General features: G+C 35.5%; 1 protein-coding gene across 5 annotated transcripts in view; it reads left to right on the forward strand.

The window, feature by feature from the left end:
* SCYL2 (SCY1 like pseudokinase 2) overlaps positions 1 to 14,825 on the forward strand; it is a 38,594-nt gene extending 23,769 nt beyond the window's left edge. For 2 of the 5 annotated variants that reach the window (XM_049791935.1, XM_049791934.1), the window contains exons 10-18: positions 1,813 to 1,935; positions 3,212 to 3,325; positions 3,809 to 3,941; positions 5,043 to 5,161; positions 5,817 to 5,917; positions 6,671 to 6,737; positions 6,865 to 6,954; positions 8,071 to 8,190; positions 8,781 to 14,825. In XM_049791935.1, the coding sequence (XP_049647892.1) occupies positions 1,813 to 1,935; positions 3,212 to 3,325; positions 3,809 to 3,941; positions 5,043 to 5,161; positions 5,817 to 5,917; positions 6,671 to 6,737; positions 6,865 to 6,954; positions 8,071 to 8,190; positions 8,781 to 9,431 (1,518 nt within the window). In that variant the 3' untranslated portion in view covers positions 9,432 to 14,825. The remainder of the gene's footprint in view (positions 1 to 1,812; positions 1,936 to 3,211; positions 3,326 to 3,808; positions 3,942 to 5,042; positions 5,162 to 5,816; positions 5,918 to 6,670; positions 6,738 to 6,864; positions 6,955 to 8,070; positions 8,191 to 8,780) is intronic. The other 3 variants (XR_007504600.1, XR_007504598.1, XR_007504599.1) reach the window with 3 other exon arrangements.
* Positions 14,826 to 15,446: the final 621 nt, after the last annotated feature.

Raw genomic sequence — 15,446 nt, forward strand, 5'->3', positions numbered from 1 at the left:
CTTACTATGACATAGCTTCCCAGTGTAGACAAACCCTTAATTTATATCTAGGGGAATCTATAGAGAGTTAGCATATGATGTGCTGTGAATTCATATTCTAATTCAGTACACCAAAGCGTACCCTGACAAGTACCGGGCTCTGTATTAATGAATGAAGCACATCTTTAGCGTTACTGTTTAGAGTGCAACTGCTGCTGCTTGCTCATTAGCTGGTGTGTGTGAATCTGTGATTGTTAAAATCTTAGTTTCTACTTAGATAGAAAGTATCAGATATGACCTCAGACAGCTAAAAACAAAAGGAGTTCATTGGAACAGCATGAACCACTTTCTAGTTAAAGACGGTAGAGAGAGATATCAAAAGCGATTCAGCTTTATGTTATCTTAGTTGAAAAGCATTGGCAACCCATGGAAAACAACTGAACTGCTTCTGTGAAATCTAAATGACTATATAGTACAATGTTTAACTTAAAAGCAGTCTGTTACATGTTCAAATGTCTGGTTCTTATTTTAAAGGAGCTTTTCTAGTTGTTAAATAACAGGTTTCATTCATGTCCTTTTCAAATTTGCAGGAACAATCAGGCTATCCTCCAAAACTATGTATTTAACTCACATAGAAAATGTTATGTCACAGTATTACAGGATTGCTACATGAGAGAACAGTGTTATGAGTGCATGTAGGTTTGAAAAAGCCAAGTTTAGGACAAATAAAACTTCTTTATTCGAGAATAATTGTAATTGTGTGTGTATCTGTACAGTTTAGGTAGTTATAAATATACAATAAGCAAACACACATTATCTGCCGTTTAAAAGAATTTCTTTTTCTTCCCTGTAAAGGAAAGCAAATGAAAGGGGGAAACTAGTAATGTGGTCTTGGTACACTTTTATTTCTACACTTTGATGCTTCTTTTTATTTGACATAGGAGGAAAAGATTTCATGCTTCTATTAAATACTTGGCTTTTTATTATTAATGTGGTACCATTCACCACGATTTATCCACCTAGACTAACCTATTTTCTAAAGGGAGTCTAGATAGCAATGGATAGTCAAAGTCACCTGTAGCACGTTGTCTCACCTATCTGAGATGAGGCATGAGTCCTAAGAGTTACATCACAGTCTGTATTGGAGACTGGATGAGTAACTTAGAATAGCAGCTAACTTGTAGATGGCTAAGCCTAAGCAAGGTGAATCCAATATGTAAATATGCTATTCTAGTGTTGCTTTTTAGGTTAACGTGATGTGAATTTTTTTGTTTGGGATTTGTCATTTTATGGTACACAATTTCCCTGTGAAATAGAATAAAGGTATTTTGTGTCCATATAGTAGCTGTAATGTTCTTTTCATTGTGTCCCTATTTTGATTCTAGATACAGGTGGAATACCGCTTTTATATGTGAAGTTGTGATCAAATGCTTTGAGGGGACAGCATTTGAGCCATAGTTTTTTGAAAGTTTAGCTTTTTCAATAGTGATGTGTGTATAAACATTTTCTGTGGGTGGGTTTTAACAAAAGACCATGTTGTAAAAAGAAACAAGAACTCCTTCCGTAGTCGTTATGATATCTTATTCCAGAAGGATTAGTCTAGAACATGCATATTTTGTTTGATTTGTATTTGCTGTTTTTAAAATGCAATAATATGTCAAAGTGTTTTTTGTCTTCCATGCCTTCAGGCAAGCAACATGGTAAGTGATCACATTTACTGAGTTACAAGAAAACTTCTGAAGTTTTTGTGATATGATACAACACACTTTATATTTTAAGTATGTGTTTCTGGAGTTAAAACTTTTGGCTTCTGAATTGTCTTTCTTTTAATAGATCTTGTTGATCTTCCTGCAAAAAATGGACTTGCTTCTAACCAAAACTCCACCAGATGAAATAAAGAACAGTGTTCTACCAATGGTTTATAGAGCCTTGGAAGCACCTTCAATTCAGATCCAGGTATAGTAACTGCCACCTTTATTTAAAACAATTTTTTTCTCTTTTCTTTAAGCTGATGTGCCAGCTTTTCGTATACTCATGTGTTTATTTACTTAAAAAAAAAAAAGCTGAAGCTGAGCAATAATCCTGAATTTTGAAAGAGAGTAATGTTTTATTAAAGAAAACTTGTTTTAGTAAAATGAAACTTAGTTCCCTTATTTTCCAGGGAGTAACCACTTGACTCTTGTTCTACTGCTCTTATCCTAAATTCCTACTAGCCATGATAGAAAAAAGTAGGATGTGCATTTATACTACATTGCCTGTGCAGCAGAAAGTACGCAGGCAGGCATGCTCTTACCAGTCAATGAGAGGTGTCTTATTCTGAGGTCCTACTGGTCAGAACATGCGTGCTGACCTTGGAAGACCTGATTTGCTGTAAAATCATATTAATATACCTTCTGGTGACATTTTTATGTATCCATATTTTAATTGTTCTCTTTATGCTTTCTCTAGCTTTCTAAGGTTCTTCTTTTTTTTTTAAAACATTCTTTTACTGGAATTAACTTCCAGTTACCCAAAGGCATTCAGGAGTGGGAGGGGGAGATACACGAACAAAATATTTCTTAAAGAAGGATTTGGATAATCAGATGTGATTTTACCTTTGCAAAGGCTTTGCAATATTATGGAGAAAGGGTTTTGTTTCTAAATACCTGGCGTGAGTCTTTTTTCTGAATTAGTAGTTTGGTTATTCGGGTATTTATTTGCAGCATATACTTAATATTGCTGTCTCTTATTTTTTTGAGATTGGTATGAAATTGGGTATTTTTTTTCTCTATTGCTTAAGTATATTTGATCTAGATATGCTCCTTTATCTTTCACCCTATCATTATGATGCTGCAGTGTTGTTGATAGTACTCATTCAAATTTGCTTGACTTATGTAGGAAAATGTTAAAGTTCAATGTAATAAAAGCGTGTTTTTATTTAAAGGTGTTTTGTGAAAATGTACGATATTCTTGTTATCCAAATATTTTACTATAAATTTATGAATACTCTTTTTGAAAACTATTTTCCAATGTTCTGTATACATGTCATGATGCTTTATTATTCTGGCTATTTCTAAGTGAGTCTGATAGATTAAGGTCAGCTTAGTTGAACATGATATTTCCTTAAATATTTCCTTAAAAGGAAAGCTTAAGAAGACATTTTAAACTAATTTTGATCTTGAGTAATATTAGTACTAATTTTATAATAAACTTGCATGTTTCTTTTTAAACTTATGCAGAATTTTTTTTATAGGAGCTTTGCCTAAATATAATACCTACGTTTGCCAATTTGATAGATTACCCATCAATGAAAAATTCATTAATTCCAAGAATTAAAAATGCATGTTTGCAAACTTCCTCTCTTGCTGTAAGTATTCTAATAATTTGTCTGTCACTCCTCAGAAAATGTTGTTACCTTTATTTACTTTGGCTTTTCTGCTGTTGTGTCTTTAAAGTAAAGCCCATCAATGTGCTCTGTTTTCTTTTTGAGATTTTTTTTTTTTTACTTTTTACAAATAGAAAAGCACTGTTTATTTTTTACTCTAACAATTTTTAAAGTTGTTAACAACTTATTGTGTTAATAATACTGTAAAAAGTGTTGAAGTGTATTCCACAATAATATATGTTAACAGTGTTTGTCATGCAGAAAAGCCAAGGCTTTGTGAGCAGTGTGTAACTGTATGTATTTTCCTTTTATGACACAAAAGAGGTTTTTTAACTTGTCTTGAATTTTCAGATATGAAGGTTTTAGTTTCAGTAGCACCTGTTTTCCTCTGAGTTCTGTAAGGTTTTTTTTTCCTTAGGTAAAAATATAGTAAAGAGTTTGTTTAATTCTTATCATACTTCACAGGTCCGGGTAAACTCACTAGTGTGCTTAGGCAAGATTTTGGAGTACTTGGATAAATGGTTTGTGCTTGATGATATTCTGCCCTTCTTACAACAAATTCCATCCAAGGAACCTGCAGTGCTAATGGGAATTTTAGGTAATTAATGCTTTCAACTTTCTCCTCTTTTGTGCTTTGATGTTGTAAATATGAAAGCTTTCTATATTATCATTGATAATGTTTACATAGGGTATCGCTAAAACGAGTGCTAAAACCTTCCTGTTAAGTATGCCCCTGTTCAGTTACCTTATGTATTGCACGTACTTCCGAACACTAGTACGTATATTTGTAGTCTTCAAGGCCCAGTGCAGTTCTGAGTACTCATTGCAGTTCTTGGGCTGTGAGGTTTTCATGGACTGTAGGGTCCATGCAGCCAGAGAGGCTGTTTTCCTCAAAAGAGTGCGTGGTCTGTCTTCTTTCAGATGCTGCTGGAGGTTTTAAGATGTTACTATTGCCTTCTCTTACCCCTCTTGCATGTCAGATACTATAAATGATTGTACACAAACCTGCTGCTCTTCACTGCAGGTTTTGGTAGACTCATTTTGTTGGACATGCAGACATGGCTGCCTTTGCACTGAAGTAGAGCACGGTCTGGGTGAGGTTTCACAAAATAGTTGACAAACCCTAATGGCTTGTTACTTCTGGAAGGGGAAGCCTCCCTCCCAGTTGTGCTTTCCTTGTGCCACTCTGGTGCTTGCCTAACTCAGGATGTGTGATTTTAACAACTGGAATGGGCTTAAGGAGACCAGATGACCAGAGTCACTGCCAAGAGGTGTGACTACGTGGCCAAGTCTGGAGGACAGTGGCCATTTCTCTTACTGACAACAAAGTAGTAGACAGAAGACCGTTTGTAACAACAAGCTGAGCTGTACTGGCAGCAGCCCCCATTAAACACTGTAATAATATGTGATGGTACCATTATTTTGATTTGCTCAAAATCAGCAAGAGGGCATCTATCGGTACAAATTTAAAGCTGCCCATTTCCCTTAATCCTTGCAGCTTTGACTTGTATTTGCTGTCTGAGAATGAGGGATTCTATATCTTTTACTTCAGTTGTATTACTCCTGAATTCTATGTGGATACAGTGGATAAGTGAACTCTAGTTTGGAAATGATGGGCTGAAATCAATTTTATATACTTGGGCTACTTTGTTCACACCGTTTACTAAACAATTTTTGCTATTTTGATGTTTTATGTCAGGTATTTACAAATGTACATTTACTCATAAGAAGTTGGGAATTACCAAAGAACAGCTTGCGGGAAAAGTATTGCCCCATCTGATTCCTCTTAGTATTGAGAACAATCTTAATCTCAATCAGGTAGGAACATGACTATGTTGCATGCTTTCACTTGTTAAATTGGCAGAAAATAGATTTGAACTGTTGTCAGAGAAAAATTCATACACTACTGTATGTTTCTGTCTGTTGTAAAAGCAAACAAACAAAACCAAAAAACCTGCCAGTATTACTGTATTTGCGTGTTTAAAGCTTGTTATTTTTCAGTGGATTTAACTTATCTAGTATAAAATTTCAAAATTATTACTATTACCTTCCAAATATCCTGCAAAAGCAGTTAGCCACTAACATTACAATGCAGATTAAAAGCTAAAGTACAACTTAATGTTTCTTTCCTTGCTCTTGTTTGTAAATGTTGCAGATAATGTAGGAGTGCAATCATAGGAATTTTTTTGAAAATTAATCTGGTAATATTCATCTGTGTTTTTTTTGTCTGGGTTGCCCCACTTTTTGGGTTGGTTTTTTTTTTGCAATACATACTTTTCACTGTTTTGAGTATACACTCTGCTTGTAGTTGGGTATCTAATGGAAGATATGAAGGTGGATTATAAATTATTTTAAAATGTGCAGTTTATCTGAGACTGTGTATTGTAAGTTTCATGAGATATTGCCTTTTAAGTTTTACACGTCTGAATTCCATCACTGCAAAATCCAGACTTCTTGTATATTTCTTTTACAGTTCAATTCTTTTATTTGTGTTATAAAAGATATGCTTAATAGATTGGAGGCAGAACATAAAACAAAACTGGAGCAACTTCATGTCATGCAAGAGCAACAGAAGTAAGTGTTTATTTACATGTGTATTAGGGAAGGAACAAGTGAGCAGAGATAAATTTCAGTTAATTTTTTAGCAAATGAGAGAAAACTCTAGCCACAGCAATAAAAAATCTAGGTAATTCTTACTTCAGTAGTTGAGAATTACCTCAGATAAGCACAGTTGTCAGCTAAGATTTATTAGTCCTAGAATGATAATAATATTGTGATGTCAATGGTTTTATAGAATAAAATCCTTTACTTTTATACAGTTCAGTCACAGTTTATTATTTTGAGTCAATAATTTTTAATTAATTCATTAAATGTAAAAGTTCATACTGAGCTCCACTAGTACAGTTTATGTCTTGCTTCTGTATGCTAAGTTGCTTTTCTGTAGTTATTGAGAACATTCACCATACTGGAGAAACAAAAACATTGCAGCCTTTTAGAAGGCAGTGATACTTGAAGATATTTAGAGCTATTTTATGGAGTCTGATACGAGGCGAGATTTCTGAATCAAATTAACATGGGCTACCCAAAGTCTGTGTCACCCCGTTCAGAAGGAGGAACTAAGACCATGTGAAATGATCATTAGGAAATCTTTGCAATTTAGAATATTAACATTTTCCGGTCTCATACAGGTGTTCTGTAAAAATGGTAGTGCTCTCCTAATGCAATTTTTTGGTATTATTTAAATGCAGAAGAATAATCTGCATTGCTGAGTTGTGGATGTGACTGCAAAGTTACCTTTTTGTAAAATGTATACTCTGCATTATATAGATCTTTGGATATTGCTAACCAAATGAGTGTGTCTGAAGAGGCAAGATCTAGTAGTACAAGTAATCAGGTAAGCAACAATATTTTATTGCGTTACATGTAGAAATTTGAAATTTAAAATTACTTAGTCAATATTTATGTTATGTTAAATTAGAACATTTCGAATAACTAAGTTTTGTTTCATTGAACTCAAACAGATTGACAAGGTGTTTAATACTAGTGGAACTGACCTTCTAACTAGTGCATCTGATAGCAAAGAGAATGAGATGTCATCAAAACAGAAAAAGGTGTGTTTTACTTTGTTTTGGAATCCTGTTACATCTGTCTAATACAAGGCTGATACTGTTGCGTAAAAAGAGTATGTGTAAATATTTACCATATTTAAAGCTTTAAAAGAAAAACTAACTGCTTTTGTGTAGCACAGCACCATACATAGTCACGTGTGAAGGTCCACTGGAAAATGTTTAAATCATATGCTTGAATTTCTGTGAAAGCCTTTGCTTGAAAATAGCTTTGCATAAATTAGGCAGCATTAGGATTATAAATTTTTGGTCATTTTCTTTCTCCTTAATTATAGATTTCAATGAAACTGAAACTTCAGCAGTGGATTTAGATAGGAAAATCAAAATAGGCAACTTTATGATAAAATCACAAATAGAGAAGACACTAAGATGAAGAATTTCATGTAGTAGCAGAGACTAACATTTACCTTACAATTCAAAGTTAAGTGAAAATGAACAGTCAATATGGGGATGAATACAAAAAGCAAAGAAAAAGCATGACATGACAGAGAATATTAAACATAAGTATAAACTATTGTGAAATTATTTTCATACTATTAGTTGTGTAAATGGCTCCCCAGAATCTATACATTTTATCATTTCCATTTCTAGTTATCTGAACCCTCTCACTAATTTTAGACTAAGGGGGAATGATTTTATGATTTTATCCTTCATCGTTAACAAAAGTAGAGTTAAAATCCTGAAAAGCCTCTTAAGCAATCTTAGAATAAAATTCCCTTTCCAACTCCATGGTCAGTTGCAGTTCTGTATCAAGTGCCAGTTGGTAACCATATAAAAACAAAAACTGTGAAGAACACTTTTTCTTATGCCCAACGTTAAGAAGACAAAGCTAAAATAGTTTTGTTGTGATGCCTCTTTATTTGACATCTGCTCGAATTTCTCATTATGCTACTTAATATTGTATTTATTTGCTTTAAGTAGTTTTTAGCAATATGATAAATCTTATAATAGATTTTGTGCTTATCCACTTTCCCTTTTGTGAAATAATATGTATTGTTCTACCACATATTATTGAAATGGCAGTGCTATTTATGAAATAAAAATACCAATGTAAGAACACCCATTCTGTGCAACTTAGTGTCAGTACTTTCCCTTTTAAAGGCATCACTTACACTTGAAGAGAAGCAAAAGTTAGCTAAAGAACAAGAACAGGCACAGAAACTGAAAAGCCAGCAACCTCTCAAGCCACAAGCAACTGCAATAACACCTCCAGTGAAGCAGGTGAGAAAGAACAAACTACTGCAGTGTTTCCACTGCAGCTGTGGTGCTTTTTCCTTTCAAGTCTGTATGCATTTAGCATGTTTTTCTCCTGTGAATCACCTTTATTTTCACTAGTAGTACAATGGCACTGCTGAGAAAAACTAAAATAAATTTTAATCTGCCTTCATTTGCGTCATTAGCAATATTTCCCACTTTTTAAATTGCAGGAGTTTCCAACAGAATAATTATTATTGGAAGGCCATTGTTCTAGATAAGGAAAAAGCATATATTAAAAAAGGGTTTTGCTCTGAAGAGTTTATTAACTAAATATATAAAGGGTTTGGGGATACGAATGGGGCATGTAAGCAAATGTCACAGTAGTACTTAGTGTATTGTCTTAGCTGTCAAATTAAAGCTGCATAACAATTAGTTCTAAGTAGCAAAGAATAAAAATGACCTAATTGCTTTTGTGTATAATTACATTTCATGCCCAATTCCATGCATTAAAATCTAATTTCTGAATAATGAATGCCACTTCTGCAGGAGCGATGATACAGACTGCTCATGTTTGTACAGGAAAAGCATTTAACTGCATTTTATGTATTTTGCAGACAAAAGACTTGACGGATACCTTGATAGATAATATGTCATCTTTGACTAGCCATTCTAGCAACAAAGCTAAAGTTGCATCTTCAAACAGCTTCTCTTCTGTCCCTTCTATGGGTGTTGGAATGGGATTTTCATCACCTATTGACAGCACAAAGAGAAATATAACAAATGGACTAAATCCAACTATGGGTTTTCAGACTGCTGGATTCAGTATGGGAGCTGGTCCCACCACTCAGAATTTCTTCAGTGGTCCAAGTGCAACAGGAACAACCAAGATGAACATTGTACCAACTGCCAATATGCCAAATTACAGTCCTATGAATGCTGCATCTGCGATGTCTCCACTGACGCAACAAAACAGACCCCCAGATATGTCTGCTCTAGATAATCTTTTTGGTCCTCAAAAACCCAAAGTTAGTATGAAACAGTTGGCTCAACAGAAATCAAGCCAGTGGGTTAATCAGTTTGTACCCCCACAAGGGTCCCCAGGTGCGAGCAGTTCAGTCTTGGGACCTCAGATGAACATGATAGGACAGCCTGGCTTTGGTATACAGGGTAATCCTTTCTTTGCTCCTCAGAACTTTGCACAACCGGCGAACACAATGACAAACAGCAGCTCAGCTAGTAATGACTTAAAAGATCTTTTTGGGTAAAATGTTTTCTTCTTTCAAAGATCGATGAAATTTGGATCATGGGTAAGCTGATTAACATCTTTTTTTGATTAGTAAAAGCATGACTTGGGGAAACTTTCAGCCCAGCAGAGTAAAGACTTCTGCACTGGAAAAAAGACTTGATTTTGCATTCACCTGGTACTGCAGCGGAATTGCGTAAGTGCAAAGTCATCTTACATGCTAAAGATTTCCTGTCTCTTTACCGAACATCAGAGCACTGAAGGTAGGATGCATATGCTCAATCAAAAAAGAAGCAGCTAAATATTTCAAAATTATTCAGAAGTGTACTCAATCAACTTCTATGAAATTTCGTACAAAATTTTGTTTCTTAAATTGAACAAAAATGCTTAGGGGATAATAACACTAGTGAACGCAATCCTGCAGGCCAGTCCTTTCAGTGTCTGCTAAATTCTTACTGATGATTTGTGTTGCATGAATTTGGCACAAACTGTCATTTTGTCATATGACAGTTTGCAAAAAGTAAATTCTTAAGCTGCCTCAAGAAGTTTTGTTAGCCATGTTACATAGAAAGATCTTTAACCAGTAACTGTGTAAGAGGCTAAGAAGAGAAAGTATTTTGTATCTCTTCTCTTATAAGGTGATTAAGGTGGTAGTAAACTACAAGAAGATTCAGAAGGCATAAGAAGTTGTTTTAAAATTTGGTGCAAGTTTGGGACAGAGTAAGAACACTGCTCCAATGGTCATGCTGGTTTACAACCTGTTTTATAATGCCAGATCCTTGTTACCAGCCCCACAGCCAAAGCAACATACCACTTAAGCAGGATTTTAAAAGACTTGTGGTGACTTGATCACATCTATTACATGTTCCAGTGTTTTGGCTAATTTGATACTGCTTCTAACTGGTGTGAAAAAAGACTGTGAGTAGTTACGGAACCTCTTAAAAAGAATGTTCTCTATACAATTCAGATGTTGACTGCCCCAACTGTGTAACTAAGCAGTTCAGTGTAAATAAACATACACTGTTTAGTTACGCAGAAATATCTTGAATTAGTTCATAGTTTTTGGCTCCGTTGAGAAGATGGAAAAGGATTGCCTCATGCAAGTTACACATGGTTGTGTGAAAAAGCAGACTGCCGTAAATTGCCTTGACTAGAATAAACTATTTAATTTTAGTTTTGTTTTAACTTACGTCCTTATGAAGGATAGATGAATATGAAGCAAGTTCTCAATTACAGATTTGTAAGCTCTAGGCTATATGGTAAATACACAGGTATTTCAGATCCTTTTTATTGTATTACTCCAAATTTAATAAAGCTCTCCAGAAAACCAAACAGTGGTTTCTACTACTTCCCAGAAGGTGTATGTTCAGCTTGCCCATGATAGAATCTGCTCTGTCAGATGCTACTGTTGGGTTTTAACTTTTTCTTTCCTAGGAATTTCAAGAGCTTTCTTACGTACTATTTTGAAGACTATAGCTGGCTATTTTGAGAAGGAAAGAACTAGTTACCTTTTTTATGGAAAGCCTACATGCTTTATTTTTCAAAGCCTTTCACTGAAGAAATTGTTCTTTCATTTGCTGCTTAAGAAACCAAAGGGCCTTATGCTGTAAATGTGACTTGTATTTTGTTATATTTCCACGGTTCTAAGCGGTAATAGCATTAAGCGTATTTCTTAAAGAATTGTTTATGTATTATAGCTGCTGCCTTAGTCCTGTTATTTTAAAATACCTGGGACCAGTGAAATTGTGTTTTAGAAAACAATACCTAACACATTGTGATGCTTAATGTGCTGTTAATATTCACGGCAAACATTGTAGGTTATATTAAGATATCTGTGTAAACTTAAGACAATACTAGAACTGTTAAACTGTTTAAGTTCATTTGCAGTTACTAGTACTCTATACTCTCAATCACACTAATGTCTTCTTTCGTGTCAACTTTTGAAAGCTACATTTTGTTAGGGTAACTTAAGGCAAGCCTTTAAAGAATTACTTGAATCTGTATTCCTCTAAATTATTTGGAAATATAAAAAATAACATCTCTTAGGACTCTACAATGTATTAAATTAATACATCCGTGGTAAAGGCAGTCTTAAATGTCAGTGTCCTGATCTGGGGTTTCAGTCACTGATCCCCCTGAACTGGGGGCTTTTCAGAACTGGATATTAATTTAACCTATTGGAGGGAAAACTAAATGAAAAAAATTGGTCAGATTTTATTTGGTAGACATTCTAAACTGCGGGGGTTGGGATATGTGCTTTTGGCATGGGCTATCTGTGAGAATATTATCTCATTTGTAAGAACAAAGTCAAAAAAATCCTGCAAGTTCAAATTAAGAGAGGCTTTTCTATGCAGTGGTAATGTAATGGAATAAGATCTTTATCTGGCTCAAGTAATACGATTTCTTTTTCTACTTATATTTGAGAACATAATTTTGATTTCTCTTGTTTGCTGCAATTTTCAGAATGATGAGAGTAGAAGAATAACAACAAAGAAAACTGAAAAGCGTGCTGATGAAAGTTATAAGAAAATTTTCTAGTTATTTAAAAATAAAAAAGAAGAAATAACTTCAGTTAAAATGAGAGGGTCAAATCCTTCTTCCTTGTAGATGCTTCCTGCTTAGTGTGTCAGGAAACTGGCTGTGTGTGAAGTTCCCTAATTATTTCTTCTTAACTTAAAGGAAAGAGGAGTTGCAAGAGCTAAGTCACCTTAAGGCCATGTGCCACTTGGCTCCTGCTACAACAGTTTTTCTTTAGGAAGCCTTGTCCAGCTATCTCTCCACTTACAAGTCATCATTGTGAGGCCCTGCAAGAGGCTGGAAGACTCATGTTGTGGCCAGAGTGAATAGCATCGTTTGGGAACAACAGGGGTACTTAACATCCAAGTTGTTTGCGAAAGAGTGAGAGGAAGGGGCAATGTTACAAAATATGGGCATTCCAGGGACCTTCTGTTTCTGGACTTGGATGGAGAGCGGCATTATATCTAGCTTGGCCTGAAGCAGAGGGACTGTCTAGCCCGAACGCAAAACAAAATGGAGAACGCAGGTTTGAAATTGGTATCTGATTAAGAAATTGCAAATTCTGTTACTGAAAAAGTAACCTAAGTTCTTTTTACAATGCCTTGAACAATACTATAAATTACACAAAGTTTCTGCCCTTTGCAGTCAACCTAATCTAAAGGAAAAAATGTGGAAGCCTGGCAGGTCATATCACCGCTTTACAGCCTCCACCCCGTGCACCTTCTGTGCTCACCCACTGCGAGCAGATCTTCATTCCGCTCTGGAAATGAGAGCAGGGTCTGAGCTGAACTGCCCAGCCCACCTGGTTTACTTCACATTCATTTGTAAAGGAGAGGTAAAGAGAAGGGAGTAAGTTCCTATTCTTTAATATATGTTCTTTAATATTCTTTATCTATATTATGTTTGCTACAGAAGGAGAAAAGAAGAGAAGTGGAATTAGCTGCATCTTAAGTATAAGTGTCAGTTGCGCTTTGGCTGCTCTGGTGTTTGCTAAATGAACGTGACTGCACCAAGACAGCCGTGTTTTCCATGTTAGGACTGTTGGTTCCATTTGGTTTTAAGTATGAAAGTCTCTGAAGCATTCTCTGCAGACTCAGTCTTGGAAAACAGACTAATCTTGCTAGATAGAAGGAATGTGTTAAAGAGGCTTGAAAAACCTTCTCTGCTGGGTTTGATGGAGAGGAACCTTGAAACTACTGATTTACAGATTAGATTAGGAGCCCCTAGGTCTGCCCCTCTCAAGGGGAGAGAAACAAGGAGTGAAATGGCACAAGTGTCATTTCAAGGAGGGAGCAGATTTTCTGTTCCTTTTCATCACACAAGTGGTGTGAATAAGGCACAGAACAGCCTGTGGAACCTGCTTATGCAGGGGGACAGCAGTACCAGAGGAGTCTTTTGAAAGGTAAAGGAGCCCACCAATTATTTGGGAGATGGGGAGAGAAATTTTACTGGGAACATGGGTAGAATGCCCTAGTTTGTTTTAAGGAAGATACTATGTCTTCCTCTCTCAATGGTGATGTGAATTAGAAATGTTGTAGAGAAGTTGTGGCCTTACAGGTCTGCACAGGTGCTGAGTATCCCAAGTAAAAGGCTGAATTTTCGGATGTATAGGTGCACAACATTTCAAGCCTTATTATTTAAAACTTTCCTTTTCTGTTACATTTTGTCTTTTTAGCAGCACCTGATTCACGTTTATGTGGAACTTTAACAAATACCCCAATGGCCTTTTAAAGTAAGAAAAATATGTGTTAACTTTTGTATTATATCCCCTGTTATAATGTTATCTATGTCTGTAGATAGATAAGTAAGTGTGTGTATAGATTACAGGATTTTAGATTTTTCAGTTCAATTGCACCAAAAGAGCAATGAATAAATGAGAAGTTAGATTTGAGTCAAATTCTACAAGGCTTCCATACAGGCTAACAATTATATGATACTTTTGTTGTCTATTATAAATTTACATGCTTAGTCTGCCTACATCTACGTGACTTGAGCAGAAAAGGAAAGCTTTTAAAACAAGTTTATGAACACTGGATCTCTCATTGCAGATGAAGTTTTTGGACTTTAGAGTGAACTTTGTTGATTAGGAGTTTTTTATTGGGGGTGGGTGGGATAGCGCGTATTTGTGCCATTTCCAATGGAAGAAATATGGGGAGGGGGAGTACCGAAAAAATACCCTGTTGTATATGTGACCCTTTTTTGTTCTTTGTTAAGAGATATGCTGCATTTTATATACTCATTGTGAACTATTACTCTGAAATAGCTGTGAGGGAAACCTGTCTGGAGAACTTCAGATGAATTAGCTGATTTTCAAGTGAGGTTCTGCCTTGTACCTTACTTTCCATTAGGTTTTAACTGCTTTACAAGGAGATTGCACAAGGCAGTAAAACCTTGCATTCATACACCGAATCCCTTTGCCTTCCAGGCCTCACATTTGTATCAACAGAACAAATAAGCCCCTGAAATTGTATCGTCTTTAAGTTCTCTGAAAGAGTTCTAACTGCTGTACAGATTTCTGAGATGAAGTTGTAAATCAAAATGTGTTATAGTGAACTCAGGCCTTGTGCAAAATATTTAATACTTGTTTATTTGTCTAATCGTACAGTCTCTGTACTAGTGGCAGTTTTATGTTTTGATTGTAAAATATTAAAATTCTCATGAGATTTATAAAGTGATGTTACTGTAGTGTCAGCTGTGATTCATAAATAGAACTGTCATAGCATGGCATTAGTGTATATCCAGTTTATTGGACAGCTCTTCAAAACCAAATTTATTCTTTTATCAGCTTTTAGATCAGTTACTTAAAAAATATGTAAAAGGTACAGTGACAGTTTTGAGAAATTCATATCACTTTGTACTCTGAATGAGGTTGCCTATAGAAATAAATGAACTTTTCGTATTTTCATGTTGGAAGATATTTTTATTTAAAATTTCCGTAAAAGCAACTTATGTAGAAAACTTTATTACTGTATATTTTGTTTGAAATGCATTTTATCCCACGTAATTTTGAGCTCATTTCTTAGACTGGTTGCTGTCCAGACATTTGTAAAATGTGATCACATATTGCCTTCATGCAAAGAATAAAAGTCCTGGGGAAAAACTGATGCAGTAGATGTCTCTAAAATTAGCATTTACTTTTCCTGAAAGCACACTAAGCCCGTGTCAGAATCTGGGCTTCTGATGCCCCACAGTGATCTCAGTTTATATTTTCACTGCTCGTTTACCCAGAAACCAGCCCTTTCTCTAAACCTGGGTTTCAAGATAGACTGCTTTGTCAGGCTTGGAGTTTGCCAGCACTCTGCAGGAAGCCAATTCTCAGCTTTTTGTCTGGTATAAATTTATGAAGTATGAGACATCGGAGGTCTGATCTGCTTAGAAGCATCATTGTTGGCTGGACATGGTATGGGAGGAGACAGTAAAGGAGGAAAGAGATGGGTTAGGTGGAAGTGGAAAGGTAGCATCAGGTGGCTCCGATGCCCTCTTCATTTTCGTTTGCTGAGGATGACAGCATCCCCGCTCC

This window comes from Accipiter gentilis, chromosome 34 (genome assembly GCF_929443795.1).
Source record: "Accipiter gentilis chromosome 34, bAccGen1.1, whole genome shotgun sequence".
NCBI classification, from domain to species: domain Eukaryota; kingdom Metazoa; phylum Chordata; class Aves; order Accipitriformes; family Accipitridae; genus Astur; species Astur gentilis.